This window comes from Sciurus vulgaris (genome assembly GCF_902686455.1).
Source record: "Sciurus vulgaris genome assembly, chromosome: 4".
Classification (NCBI taxonomy): Eukaryota; Metazoa; Chordata; class Mammalia; order Rodentia; family Sciuridae; genus Sciurus; species Sciurus vulgaris.
The window spans coordinates 105,807,822-105,822,580 of NC_136464.1; the positions used below are offsets into that span (position 1 = coordinate 105,807,822).

The window sequence follows — 14,759 nt, forward strand, 5'->3', positions numbered from 1 at the left end:
CTTCAACTCTACTACAAAGCAATAGTAACAAAAACAGCATGGTATTGGCACCAAAATAGACAGGTAGATGAATGGTACAGAATAGAGAACATGGACACAAAGCCAAATAAATACAATTTTCTCATACTAGACAAAGGGGCCAAAAATATGCAATGGAGAAAAGATAGCCTCTTCAACAAATGGTGCTGGGAGAATTGGAAATCCATATGCAACAGAATGAAACTAAACCCCTATCTCTCACCCTGCACAAAACTCAACTCAAAATGGATTAAGGACCTCGGAATCAGACCAGAGACCCTGCAGATTATAGAAGAAAAAGTAGGTCCAGATCTTCAACATGTCGGCTTCGGACCAGACTTCCTTAACAGGACTCCCATAGCACAAGAAATAAAAGCAAGAAACAATAACTGGGATAGATTCAAACTAAAAAGCTTTCTCTCAGCAAAGGAAACCATCAGCAATGTGAAGAAAGAGGCTACAGAGTGGGAGAAAATCTTTGCCAATCATACATCAGATAGAGCACTAATCTCCAGAATCTATAAAGAACTCAAAAAACTCTACACCAAGAATGCAAATAATATAATCAACAAATGGGCTAAGGAAATGAATAGACACTTCACACAGAAGAAGATCTGCAAGCAATCAACAAATATATGGAAAAATGTTCAACATCTCTAGTAATAAGAGAAATGCAAATCAAAACCACCCTAATATTCCATCTCACCCCAATTAGAATGGCGATTATCAAGAATACAAGCAACAACAGGTGTTGGCGAGGATGTGGGGAGAAAGGTACACTCATACATTGCTGGTGGGGCTGCAAATTAGTGCAGCCACTCTGGAAAGCAGTGTGGAGATTCCTTAGGAAACTTGGAATGGAACCACCATTTGACCCAGCTATCCCACTCCTTGGCCTATATCCAAAGGATTTAAAATCTGCATACTACAGAGATACAGCCACATCAATGTTCATAGCTGCTCAATTCACAATAGCCAGATTGTGGAACCAACCTAGATGTCCTTCAATGGATGAATGGATAAAGAAACTGTGATATATACACACACACACACACACACACACACACACACACACATACACACACACAATGGAATATTACTCAGCCATAAAGAATGATAAAATTATGGCATTTGTAGGCAAATGTTTAAAATTGGAGAATATTATGCTAAGTGAGATAAGCCAATCTCAAAAAACCAAAGGATGAATAATATCGCTAATAAGTGGATGATGACACATAATGGAGGGTGGGAGGGTTTAGTGTTAGAGTTAGAGTTAGGGTTAGGGAGGGGGGCAAGAATGGAGGAAGGAACGACTGTATAGAGGGAAAAGAGGTGTGGGAGGGTGGGGGGAAGGGAAAAAATAACAGAATGAATCAAACTACATTACCCTATGTAAATTTATGATTACACAAATGGTATGCCTTTTCGCCATGTACAAACAGAAAAACAACATGTATCCCATTTGTTTACAATAAAAAAATAAATAAAAAATAAAAATAAATAAATAAGTGGAAGATTGACCAGTAGAGTAGAAGATGAGGGGTAAGTGAAAGGAAAGGGAGAAACTAGGGTCTGAAAGAGTGTAAACAACATTCATGTTTCTTAATGTCAATATGAATCCAACTATTATGTATATATTTACTGCAATATGGGAGCACAAAAAATGGCATTGGGCAAAATGAATATCCATATATAGAAGAACAAAATGAGATCTCTATTTCACACCTGTAGAAGACAACACAAAATGTATAGAAAACCTAGACATAAGAATAGAATCAATACAACTCCTCACAGGAAATCTAGAGAAAACACCTCAGCAAATAGGTACAGAATAGACTTTATGAAGAGGAATAATATAACTAAGGAAATAATAGCAAGTTGGAGAATAACTGGTGTATAACAAATAATATCTTCTGCAGAGCACAGAAGACAAGTAACAGAGTGTATAGCATGAAAGACAAACCAAGCCAGTTACTCTTTGACAGAGGATTACTAGACTAAACATATAAACAACTAAAGGAATTCAGCACTAGAAGGACAAACAACCCTTTTAACCAATGGCAAATGAGCAGATAGTTCACAAAGGAAAATGTATAATCAGTCAACTCTTACAGGAAAAAAGATTCAATGTTTTTTGCCATAAGGGACATGCAAATGAAAATTATGTTGAGATTCCATCTTCCCCAATTCAGCAAGCAATACTCAAGAATACACAAAGTAAACACTGATGAGGATCTGTGTAATAGCAATCTGTCAGTATTGTTCATGAGGATTCCACTACCGGGAAGCAGAATGAAGGTTACTTTTCAAAATAAAAATAAAATTTCCCATGGCCTGGTTATACCACTCCCCACTAGTACTGAAAAAATAGTCAGCAAACAAACAAAGGATTATTTTTCAGCCATAGAAATGGTGTTCGGTGCAGGAAAATGGATGGAATGGGACAGTATCCTGTTAAACAAAATAAGCCAGACTCAGAAGTAAACATGTCATATGTGAAAATGTTAATCATCAAATGTGTAAGAAGACCATAAATGGGAAGGGTGAGGAAAAAAACAGAAGGAATAAGAAATGGTAAGGTTATATTTTGGGATTGACATTCACCAAACTAAGTTATACACATATACAAGTATGACACAGTGAAACCTTCTATTCTGTATAACAAATGTGCACTGATACAAAACTTTGATCCTCTTAATTATTTTCCATCTATAATTCCTTAGTGCTAAGATAAAACATGTATTCCAAGAATTAATGAGAAGGGAAGTAATGAAATTTTTTATTAAATATTCAAAATGTGTAGGCATATATTTGTATGTGTTTCTATACTTTAGAATCATAAAATTATTTTGGTGATATTATCTTGCACCCTGCTTCCCAGTCACTCCAGAATGTGAGGTGAACAATGGAAGGCAAATTTTCACTCTGTGCAGAAGGTCCCCCTCTTATACATTTATGAATCTGGCTCCTTCCCTTCCTTTACGTGTCAACTTAAATGTCATAGCTGGGATAATTTTCAATGATTCCAGAATTCCCTTCACAGACCTATCCACCTCTGAACTATATATAAACACTTTAAATATAAAAGAAGTGAGAATTATATTTTCTTCCAATTATATTTTCTTTGAATTTTGAGTCTTTCAGAGGAATTGAGTTTACAGTTCCTGCTATCACTATCTTCAATATTTTTGTTGAATTTGCATTACATCCTTTGTCTTCAGTCTCTTATTCAATATAGATATTTATATTGCTCTTCTTTAAAGAATACTTCCAGGGGCTGGAGTTGTGGCTCAGTGGTAGAGCGCTTGCCTCACATGTGTGAGGCACCAGGTTCGATTCTCAGCACCACATATAAATAAATGAACAAAATAAAGGTCTGTCAACATCTAAAAATATTAAAAAAAAATACTTCCATTTTTCTCCCTTCTTACCTTCAGATTCAACTAGCTATTCATTTAATTTTCATTCTAATTCTTTCCTTCCACAATTAGGGTACCCCAAAATTATTTACTCCCATCAACTTATACAAATCTCCATCCTGTGCATACGTCACTCTACGTCTCTCTTGGTGCTGCACTTATTTTCTATTGATATCTAGTAGGAGCCTCATATTTCTTTTCAGGATCACTGCCATCATTATGAGGATAACAATAAGTTTAAAAAAGGAATGGGAAACAAGTATTAAAAGACACCTTACCTTTGAAACAGGTGATGACAGGGGAGCATCACGCAAACTCTTTTCCTTGATATGGCTTTTACTAGCAGTTGAAACCATATGTTCGCTTTCACTCTTAGAAATATTCTTGTCAAGCAAGGCTCCATGTTTTGGGTTCCCAGGGTCACATTTTACTTTTATGATAATAAAACAAAGTTAAAAACAAATAGATGAAACTCTGTTATTTCAAGGTAATAAACAGCACACATGGGGAGTCTTCAAAGAGATTACCATCATTCCTGGGTTGCTGCAACTTTTCACACACTTCTCCTTTTCCTTTCCAGCCAAACTAGGAAAGACAGAAAAAACATAAAAACAGTAATGAGCAAGCATGAAAAAAACATTCTTCTCCACAGCACCTAGATCATTTTCCCAAAAAGACCACATCTTACTGCACAATGCAATACTTAGTACGTACAAAAAAATTAGAGATAATACCTTGCACTGCATCAGATAATAATGGAATGGTTTAGAAATCATAAGATAAAAAAGATAGAAGCTACTTGAACACCTCTAGATTAAATAATACACTACTGAATGGCCAATGGATAGCAGAAAATCAGGGATGAAATTTTAAAATACTTAAATGTAAATGAGAATAGCAGCAAAACAAATCCAAATCTCTGAGAAACTCTGAAGTTGGTTCTAAAAGGAAAGTTCATTGTACTTACCTCTTTCATTAAAAGAATAGAAAGTCAACAAATAAATAACTTAACATTATATCGCAAGGCCCCAGAAAAAGAACAAAGCAACACTAGAAGTAAAACAAGATTGGAAATCATTAAAATCAGAGGCAAAAATCAATGAAATTGAAACAAAGTTTCAAAAAAAATTGATGATAGGAAATATTGGTTTGCTAAATGAAATGTATAGTTGATAAACCATTACCCATGCTGAACAGAGAATAAAGGACAAAACTCAAAATTTCTAAAGTTCATGAATAAAAAGAAAATATTGACAACCAGAACACTGAAATACAGAGGATAATCAGAAACTTTTGACAACTTATACTCTAATAGAATAGAAAATCATGAAGATATTGACAAATTTCTAGAAAGAGATTATCTACATAAATTGAATTGTAGGACACAAAATTATAACAGATCAATTTCAAGGAAACAAATTGAAGAATCTATCAAAAGCCTTCTAGCAAAGAAAAACCCAAGACCGGATGGAATCTCAGTTGAGTTCAACAAGACTTTCAAAGAAGAACTAACATCAATCCTCCTCAAACTATTATGTGAAAAATAAAAAGATGGAACTCTTCCAAATTCATTTCATGAACCTAGTATCATCATGATTCCAAAACCAAACAAAGACACATCAAAGAAAGAAAACTTTAGGCCAATTATCCAATTATTTAGGCCAATAAAATACTGGCAAATTGATACCAAAACATGTTAAAAGGATAGTACACCATGATCAGTTGGGTTTCATTCCAGAGGTGAAAGGTTGTTTCAACATAAGGAAATCAATAGATGTAATTCACATCAATACACATAAAGACAAGAATCACATGATTATCTTAATAGATGAAGCAAGAGCATTTGAAAAAAAGTAAAGGTTCAAAACACAAGAAAAATAAGGGATAGTAGGAACATACCCCAACATTGTAAAAGCTATTTACACTAATTCCAAGGCCAACATCATTCTAAATGATGTAATTTATGAAATAAAAGCATTCTAAATGGATGAATTTATGAATGAAAGCTTTCCTTCTAAAAACTGGAAGAAGACAGGGGTACTCTCTATCACCCCTTGTGTTCAACATAGTCCATGTTAATCTAGTCAGAGTTATTAGACAAAAGAAAGAAAGAATGGGGATATATACAGGAAAAGCAGAGTTAGAACTAGCTCCACTTGATAATGACATGATTCTATACTTAGAACACTGAAAAAACTGAGCCAGAAACACTCTAGAAATCATGAAAAAATTCAGCAATGAAGCAGCATACAAAATTAACACCCATAAATCAATTGCATAAGAGTAAACTAAGGCAGCACTGAAGGAGGTTCTCAAAAAAAAAAAAAAAACTATGTAAAAGAAGACAAAAATCAGACAATAGAGCATGTGAGAGAATAAATCTCACCAGAGTAGGAAAGCAAATATGAATTATGAATCCAAACTGAAAATAAAGCAAAATGACCCAAAGACATACATATCTACCATTCATACTGAATGTAAATGGGCTTCATTCTTCAATTAAAGGCATTAAGTGGACTATTGGATGAAAAAATCAAGAGCCAACTGTACCTTGTCTGCCAACAACACACACCTGCAGAGAGACTCACAGAATGACAGGATGGAAAATGGTATTTCCACTTCATATAAATGGAAAGCCAAAAGCAAGGAAGCTCTTCTCATATTTGCCTAAGCAGATTTCAAACCACAATTAGCCAGAGATGACAAGTAAGATCACTAACTACTGGTAAAAGGAATAATCCAAGAAGTTTTAATGGCTGTAAAGTTTTATGCCCTGAACATCAGTGCCCCACTTTCTAGAAACAAAAACTACTCAAAGTAAAGTGACAGATGGATCTCATTAAATAAGCGTGGGTCACTTCAATATGCCACTCTCACCAATAGCTACATTATCCAGACAAAAATTCAACAGTTACTATGGAGTTCAACTGTACTTTTGATCAAAAAGACTTCAGATATGTCTATGGAATATTTCTTCAGACAACAGTAGAATAATATTCTTTTTGTAGAAACAGACTCTATATTAGGCCGAAGAGGCTTTTCTTAGCAAATACACAAAGCAATTAAACTAATTCCTTGCATATTATCAGATCAAAATAAAATAACATTTCAAAAGCACACCAAGAAAAATGACAGAAATAGTACAATCACTTGAAGAATGAGCAATATACTTTTTCATGAAAAACGGATCATCAAATAAATCAGGAGAAATATTAAAAGACCTTTGAAATCAATTGAAAAGGGAAATACATATCAAAATCTACAGGATACAATGAAAGTAACGCTAACAAGGAAATTTATAAATATGGCTACATACCTTAAAAAAATCAGAGGCATCTCAACTAAATAACCTATAGATGAATCTCAAGGTTTTAGGGAAACAAGAACAATCCAACACCAAATCCAGTAGAAAGAAATGATAAGTATAACTGCCAAAATTAATGACATGGAAAATGAATGAACAAACCAATGATAAATGAAATAAAGAGAGTTTGTTTGAAAAGATAAACAAGATTGGTAAACCCTGAACCAAACTAACCAAAGATAAGAGGAGAAGATACAAATGACTAATGTTATAGATGAAAAAGTTGATCTTAAAAGAGACATTGTTTTGAAATTCAGAGGACCACTAGGGACTATTTTGGAAAATTACATGTCAATAAATGGGAAATTCAGAGGCCTATTAGGATGACTTATATTATAAAAATCAGAAAATGTAGGAAAAATAAATTTCTAGAAATATATGACCTACAAAAATTGAATCAAGAGGATATAGGAAATCTAAACAGAACAATAGCATGCCATTATATTGAAACAGTAATAAAAAGCTTTGCTAAAACAAAAGTCCAGGATCAGACACATTCATGGCTGAAATTTGCCAGACCATCAAATGAGAACTAACACTGATGCTTCTCAAAATTACATGGGATAGAAAAGGGAGGAAACTGGAAAACACATTCTATTACTGCAATATCATACTTATAGGAAAACTGCATGGACACAAAACAAGGGAAGAACACTATTTAATAATATGTCGAGGAAGGTATTTTGGAAAATCCATATGAAATGCTTGAAAACAATTTCAACAACACATTTAAATGATCATACAATATTATAATATTGGTTTAATTCCAAAAATGCAAGGATGGTTCAACGCATGCACATAAATGTGGTACAGAACACAGAGAATCAAGGACAAAAATCTCATGATCATCTCAATAGATGTACAAAAAGTTTTTGACAAAATTCGAAGTTATTTCTTAAGAAAAGTCTTAAGAAATTAGGGACAGCAGGAACTTGCTATAGTATTATGAAGGCTATGTATGCCAAACCCAAAGCCAATGGCACATTAAATGATAAAAAGTTGAAAGTGTTCCCTCTAAAATCAGAAACAAGTAAAAGTTGTGCATGCTCACCATGTCCACATAAAATAGCACTGGATATATTGGTCAGAGAAATTAGACAAGGTACAGAAATAAAAAGCAAGAATTCAAATTATCTCTATTTACAGACTATCTGATCCTCTCTTAGAAGATCCTAAAATCTATCGGAAGACTTTAAGATAGAATAAACAAATTTGGCAAAGTAGGTGAAAACAAAATCAACATACAAATATAAATAATATTTCTATACACCAAAAGCAATCCCACTGAGGGCTGGGGATTTGGCTCACTGATAGAGGATTTGCCTACAGGTGGGAGGCACTAGGTTCAATCCTCAGCACCACATAAAAATAAATGAATAAAATGAAGATTTTGTGCCCATTTACAACTAAAAAAAAAAATAAAAAAACAACACAAGGAGAATGAAATCAGGATAACAACTCCACTTAGAAGATACAAAAAAAAAAAAATACAGAAGAATAACAAAACCAAGAAGATAAAATAACTATTCAAGAAAAATTACAGAATGATGAAAACAAAACTGAAGAAGACACTAAGAGATAGAAAGAGACAAATCCACTTGGCTGCATTGAATAGATTCTTAGATACAAATGTCAAAAACATGTGACCGAGAAAAGACAGCTTTTTTTTTTTTTTTTTTTTTTTTAAGGAGCTGGCAGCAAAAGAAATGATAAAGAGCATAAAGAAAAACTCTACAGAATAAGAGAAAATCTATGTCCATTATTTCTCTCAGAAGGCATTAATAATAAGAATATATACAGGCTATATACAGACTGGGGTTATGGATCAGAGGTAGAGTACTCACGTAGCACATGTGAGGTGCACAGTTTGATCCTCAGTAGCACATAAAATAAATAAATAAAAATAAAGTTGTCCACCTACCACTAAAAAAAATTTTTTTTGAAAAAAGAATATATGAAAAACTGAAAATGCTTAATATCATGAATACAATTAACCCAATTATTACTAAATAGACATTTCTTAAAAGAAGAAACACAAACATTCAAATACTTATGAAAAAAAATGTTCCAAATCTCTAGCAATCACATTAAATGCAAGTCAAAACTAATCAGAGATTTCCTCTCTCTTCAGTCAAAATGGCAACCGTCAAGAATATAGATAATAAATGTTGGTGAGAATGTGAGGAAAAAGGTGCTCTCACACATTGTTGTGGGACTACAAATTAGTACAGCCACTCTGGGAAGCAATATGGAGTTTCCTCAAAAAACTAGAATGGAACTACCTATATGATCCAGCTATTCCACTCCTGGGAGTATGTACAAAGTTCTAAAACGAGCACACCAATAGGAATAAAAGCACATAAATACCTATTCCAGTACAACTTACAGTAGCCAAGACATATTCAAAGGATTATAAAATGCAGTATATTTATGAAGAAGTTTTTCTGTGCTTTAAAGAATGAAATTTTTCCAGTTGCCAATAAATGGATGGAACAGGAGAATATTGTGCTAAATGAAATAAGTCATATGAGAAAATCAGTGTTGAAATATTTTCTCTCTTAGACCAAAGCTACAGAAACCTAAAAGGGACAAAGTGGGGGGGGGGTATGGTTATCATGGAGTTAAAGGGAAGATTAGTGGAGCAGAAAAAGATTGATAGGGAGGGAAGAGGGTTAGGGAAGGGGAGTGAATGGGGAATGCATTTGACAAAATTACCCTACTTGCCTACATAAAAATATCATGTTGAATTCCACCTTTAGGGATATCTATAAAGCACTGATTTAAAATTAATAGATAAAGGAGTCGAAAGTAGACCAGTAGAGAAGAGGAAGGTGAGGGAGGAGGGAAAGGGAAGCTGGGAACCAGGGTCAGAAATGGTGAAAACAACATACATGATAGTATCAATATGTATCCAACTATTATGTGCAAGTCTAATGCACTATTAAAAGCAAAACAAATGGCAATGGGTCAACTGAATATCCAAATGCAGAAGAATGGAACTAGCAATCCTCTATTGCTCCCCATGTAGAAGATATCATGAAAGGGATCGAAAACATAGATATAAGAATAGAAACATTACAAAACCTTGCAGAAAATGTAGGGGAAGCACCTCAACATATAGACAGAGACTAAAGACTTTATGAAGAGGAATATGATAGCTGAGGAAATCATAGCAAGGTGGAGTGCAGCAAAATAAAATCTTCTGAAGAGCCAAGGAAACAACTGATGGACTGAGGAGAAAATGTATAGCATGGCAGATGTACCTTGCCAGTTACTCTGCGACAGATGATTAGTATAATAAATATATAAATTACTAAAAAGGCCAGCACTGGAAAAAACAAAGAAAAAACCCATTTAAGCAAAGGCAAATAAACAGATAGTTCACAAAGGAAAATGCATATTCAGTCAACTCTTATATGAAGTAATAATCACTGTTTTTAGTCATCAGGGACATGCAAATCAAAAGTCCATTGAGTTCATCTTACCCCATTCAGAAAGGCAATTTTCAACATTACACATAATAAAAACTGATAAAGATGTGGGGAACAGTAATTTTTCAACATTGTTGGTGAGCATGCATACTAATGCATTCACTATGGAAATCAGGATCGAGATTACACATAAAAAAATAGAAATAGCATGTGGTCCAGCTATACCACTCTCCACTGTTTCCTGAAAACTACTGCCAGCATATACACAAAAGATTATTATTCAGTCACAGCAATTGTGTCAAGCATAGAACAATGGATGAAACTGGACAGCAGCATGTAAAACAAAATAAGGAAGACTCAGAAGGAAACATATCATATGGGGACAAGTTCATTATGAAAGTGGAAGGGAATTATTTTAATATGCATTTCTCTAATTACTAGAAATGTTGAATAATTTTTCATATATTTACTAATTGCCTGTATATCATTTGTAAAGTGCTGTCCAGTTCCTTGGCCTATTTATTGATTGGGTTCTTTGTATTTAAAGTTTTGTAAGTTCTTCATAAATTTTGGAAATAAGTGCTCTATCTGAAACACATGTGAAAAAGATTTTCTCACACTCTTTTGGCTCTCTTGTCATCTTATTGGTTGCATCTTTGCTGAGAAAAAGCTTTTTAGTTTTAATCCATCCCATTTATTGATTCTTGCTTTGATTTCTTTTGCTTTGAGAGTCTTGCTTCAATTAGAATGACTATTATCAAGAACACAAACAATAACAGAAGATGGCGTGTATGTGGGGAAAAAGGCATACTTTTACATTGCTGTTGTAGTTGCAAATTGGTGCATCCACTCTCTCTGGAAAGCAGTGTGGAGATTCTTCAGAAAACTTGGAATAGACCCAACTTTTGACCCAGTTATCACACCCCTCCTTTCATACCCAAAGGACTTAAAATTAGTAGTACAGTAACACAGCCACATCAATGTTTATAGCAGTTCAATTCACAATAGCTAGATTGTGGAACCAACCTAGATGCCCTTGAACAGATGAATGGATAAAGAAACTGTGGCATATATACACAATGGAATATTATTCAGCCATAAAGAAGAAAAATATTACGGCATTTGCAGATAAATGGATGGAATTGGAGAATATCATGCTAAGTAAAATAAGCCAATCCCCCAAAACCAAAGGCTGAATGTTTTCCCGGTAAGTGGAAGATGATACATAATGTGGGTGAGGGGCGGGGGTGAGAGAAGAATGGAGGAACTTTAGATTATATAGAGGAAAATGAGAGGTGGGAGGGGACAGGGCATGAAAGATGATGAAATAAGAAAGACGTCATTAGCCTATGTACAAGTATGATTACATGATGATATGAATCTACACTGTGCACAACCATAGAAAAGAAAAGTTGTATACATTTGGGTATAATGAATAAAAATTCAGTCTGTAAAAATGAAAACAAAATGAATTAAAAAAATTAAGAAAAGGAAAAAAGAAAGGAGAAGTAAGAACATCAGTGCAGAGAAAGTGAAATGGAAAGAAGAGGGAATGGTAAGGCTAGATCATAGGATTGACATTCTTGAAACTATGTTATATGCATATACAAATATACCACAGGGAAACTTTCTATTCTTTAGAAAAAAAAGTGCACAGGTATAAAACTTTGACAGACTTCATCCTTTTCAGTCTATACTTCAATAGTGATAACATAAAATAATTATTCCAAGTCGTAATAAGAAGGGAAGTAAGGAAATTTATTCATTAAGTATCTAAAATGTTTAGGCATATATTTTTATGTTTCAATACTTTATAATTGTAAAAGGATTGTGGTGATATATTCTGATACCCTTTCCCCATTAACTCCAGAATCTTGGGAAAAGAATACTAGAAAGATGCTCTCTCTGTCCAGAATATTCTCCCACTAGACATTCAATGCCACATCTGGAAAGATCTTTACTGATTCTAGAATCCATTCACACAGCCATCCACATCAGAACTATATAAGTACTCCATGAATTTAAAAGAAGTGAGAATTAAATTTTCTTTCGCTTCTTAATTAAAATGAATTGATTCAGAAGACTCTATTCTACAGTTCCTGCCATCCTTAACTCCACTCGTTCCTTGTGATTGTATTATATCCTTTCTCTTCACTCTCTTACTCAATCTAGACATTTATTTTGCTCTTCTTTAAAGAAGACTTCCTATTTTTCTCCCTTCTCACCTTCAGATTCAACTAGCTATTTGTTTGGTTTTCTTTCTATTTCTTTCCTTCCCCAATATAATACCTGACAACTGTTTACTCCCACCAACTTCCACACATCCCAATCCTACACATATGTTTCTCTTGGTCTCTCATACTTACATGCCATTGTGAACTAGTAGGGACCTTATATTTCTTTCTAGGATTATTGTCATCATTATGAGGATATGGGAGATGTTTGTTAAAAAATGGGTGGGGAAAAAAGTATGACAAGCCGCCTTACATTTGTGTCAGGTGAGGAGGAGGAGGAGGACGAGGATGGAGGAGTCCCATGCAAGGTCTTTACTTTGATGTGTCTAGCACGAAGGGCCGAAACCACATGTTTTGCTTCACTTTCAGAATCATTGTTGTCATACAAGGCTCGATCTTCTCCTCTCTTAGAGACATATTTTGCTTTTATGGTAATAAAACAAAGTAAAATATACATGAAACTCTCTATAATTTCAAGTCAACAAACAGCACAACAATGGGCAGTCTTCAAAGAGATTACCATCATTCCTTAATTGCCAGGAATTTTCACATACTTCTCCTTCACGAACATTCTAGAAGGGAAAACAAAAACATGGTAAGTTCAATGAGTAAGCATTCAGTACACTTTCTTCTCACTAGCGTACAGATCATTTTCTGAAATAAACCATATCTTAGGTCACAAAGCAACTCTTAGTGCCTATGAACCATTAGAGATAGTCCTTGCACACAATTGGATTATAAGGGAGTAAAATTAGAAATCAACAATATAATGAAAAAATAGGAGCTACACCAACCCCTCTATAGCACTGATGTCATTCATTAAAAGAACAGAAAGTCTCCAAACAAATTACCTAATATTACACCTCAGGACCCTGAAAAAGGAAGAACAAATCAAAACTAAAAGCAGCACAAGACAAGAAATAAGTGAAAATCAGAACCAGAATCTATGAAATGGAAACAAAAAAGTTTCAAATGAATCAATGATACACGAAAGTTGATTCTTTGGGGAAAAAAATGATAAAGTTGACAAACCCTTGGCCATACTAACCAGAGAAAGAAGGAAAAAGCTTAATTGTCTAAATTATGTGACTTAAAGGTAAATATCACCATGGACAACATCAAAATACAGACAATAATAAAAAACTATTTCGAAAACTTATAACCCAATCAAATAGAAAATCATGAAGATACTGACAAATTTCTAGAGAAAGATTATCTACCAAAATTAAGCCTGGAAGACATAGAAAATTTAGACAGATCAATTTCAAACAATGAAATTCAAGATACTATCAAAAGCATCCCAAAGAAAAGCCCAGGACCCAATGGAATCTCAGCTGAGTTCAACCAGACCTTCCATGAAGAACTAATATAAATACTTTTCAAAATATTCTACGGAAAAGAAAAGGACAGGATCCTTCTAAACTCATTTTATGAAGCTGGGAGCACCCTGATTCCAAAATGAGATGAACACACATCAAAGAAAGAAAATGTCAGGCCAAAGTTCTGGAAAAAAAAAAAAAATTCTGAATAAAATACTGGTACATCTCATACAAAAACACATTAAAAAGGTAACACGCCATGATCAAGTAGGTTTCATCCCAGGGATAAATGGTTGATTCAGCATATGGAAATCAATAGATGTGATTCACCACATCAATACACATAATGATAAGAATCACATGATTATTTCAATAGATTCAGGAAAAGCATTTGACAAAATGAAAGTTGAAAACACAAGAAAAACAAGGGACAGTAAAAACATTCCTCAACATTTCAAAAGATATTTACTCTAAAACAAAGGCACACATAAATCTAAATGGAGGAAAACTGAAAGCATTCTTCCAAAAATTGAAACAAGACAGGGATGCCCTCTTTGACCACTTCTGTATAACATAGTCCTCATCACTCTAGCCAGAGCTATTAGGCTAGAAAGAAAAAGGATTCAAATAGGGAAATAAGAACTAAACCTAGTGATGTGATTCTCTATGTAGAAGAGCAAAACACTGCACCAGAAAAATTCTAGAACTCATGAACACATGCAGAAAACTAGCAGGATACAAAATTAACACCAATAAGTCAATTGCATAAGAGTAAATTAAAACAGTTCATGACCACTAAGGAAGCATTTCTGAAGGTACTCAAAAGAACCCCATATGTAAAAGAAGATGAAAATGAGACAATAGAGCATGAGAAAGAAAAAAAATATCACTAGAGAAGGCAGGCAAATTTGAATTATGAGCAAATCCAATACAAAAAATAAGGTAAAATGACACAAAGACATACATACCACTCT

General features: G+C 33.9%; 1 protein-coding gene across 1 annotated transcript in view; it reads right to left on the reverse strand.

The window, feature by feature from the left end:
• Positions 1-14,759, reverse strand: part of LOC306659161 (ankyrin repeat domain-containing protein 26-like) — a 73,470-nt gene that overhangs the window by 48,326 nt on the left and 10,385 nt on the right. The window contains exons 3-5 of the mRNA XM_079136578.1: positions 12,987-13,038; positions 3,965-4,022; positions 3,716-3,867 (exon numbers count right to left, since the gene is read on the reverse strand). Coding sequence (XP_078992704.1) covers positions 3,716-3,867; positions 3,965-4,022; positions 12,987-12,992 — 216 coding nt within the window. The 5' untranslated portion in view covers positions 12,993-13,038. The remainder of the gene's footprint in view (positions 1-3,715; positions 3,868-3,964; positions 4,023-12,986; positions 13,039-14,759) is intronic.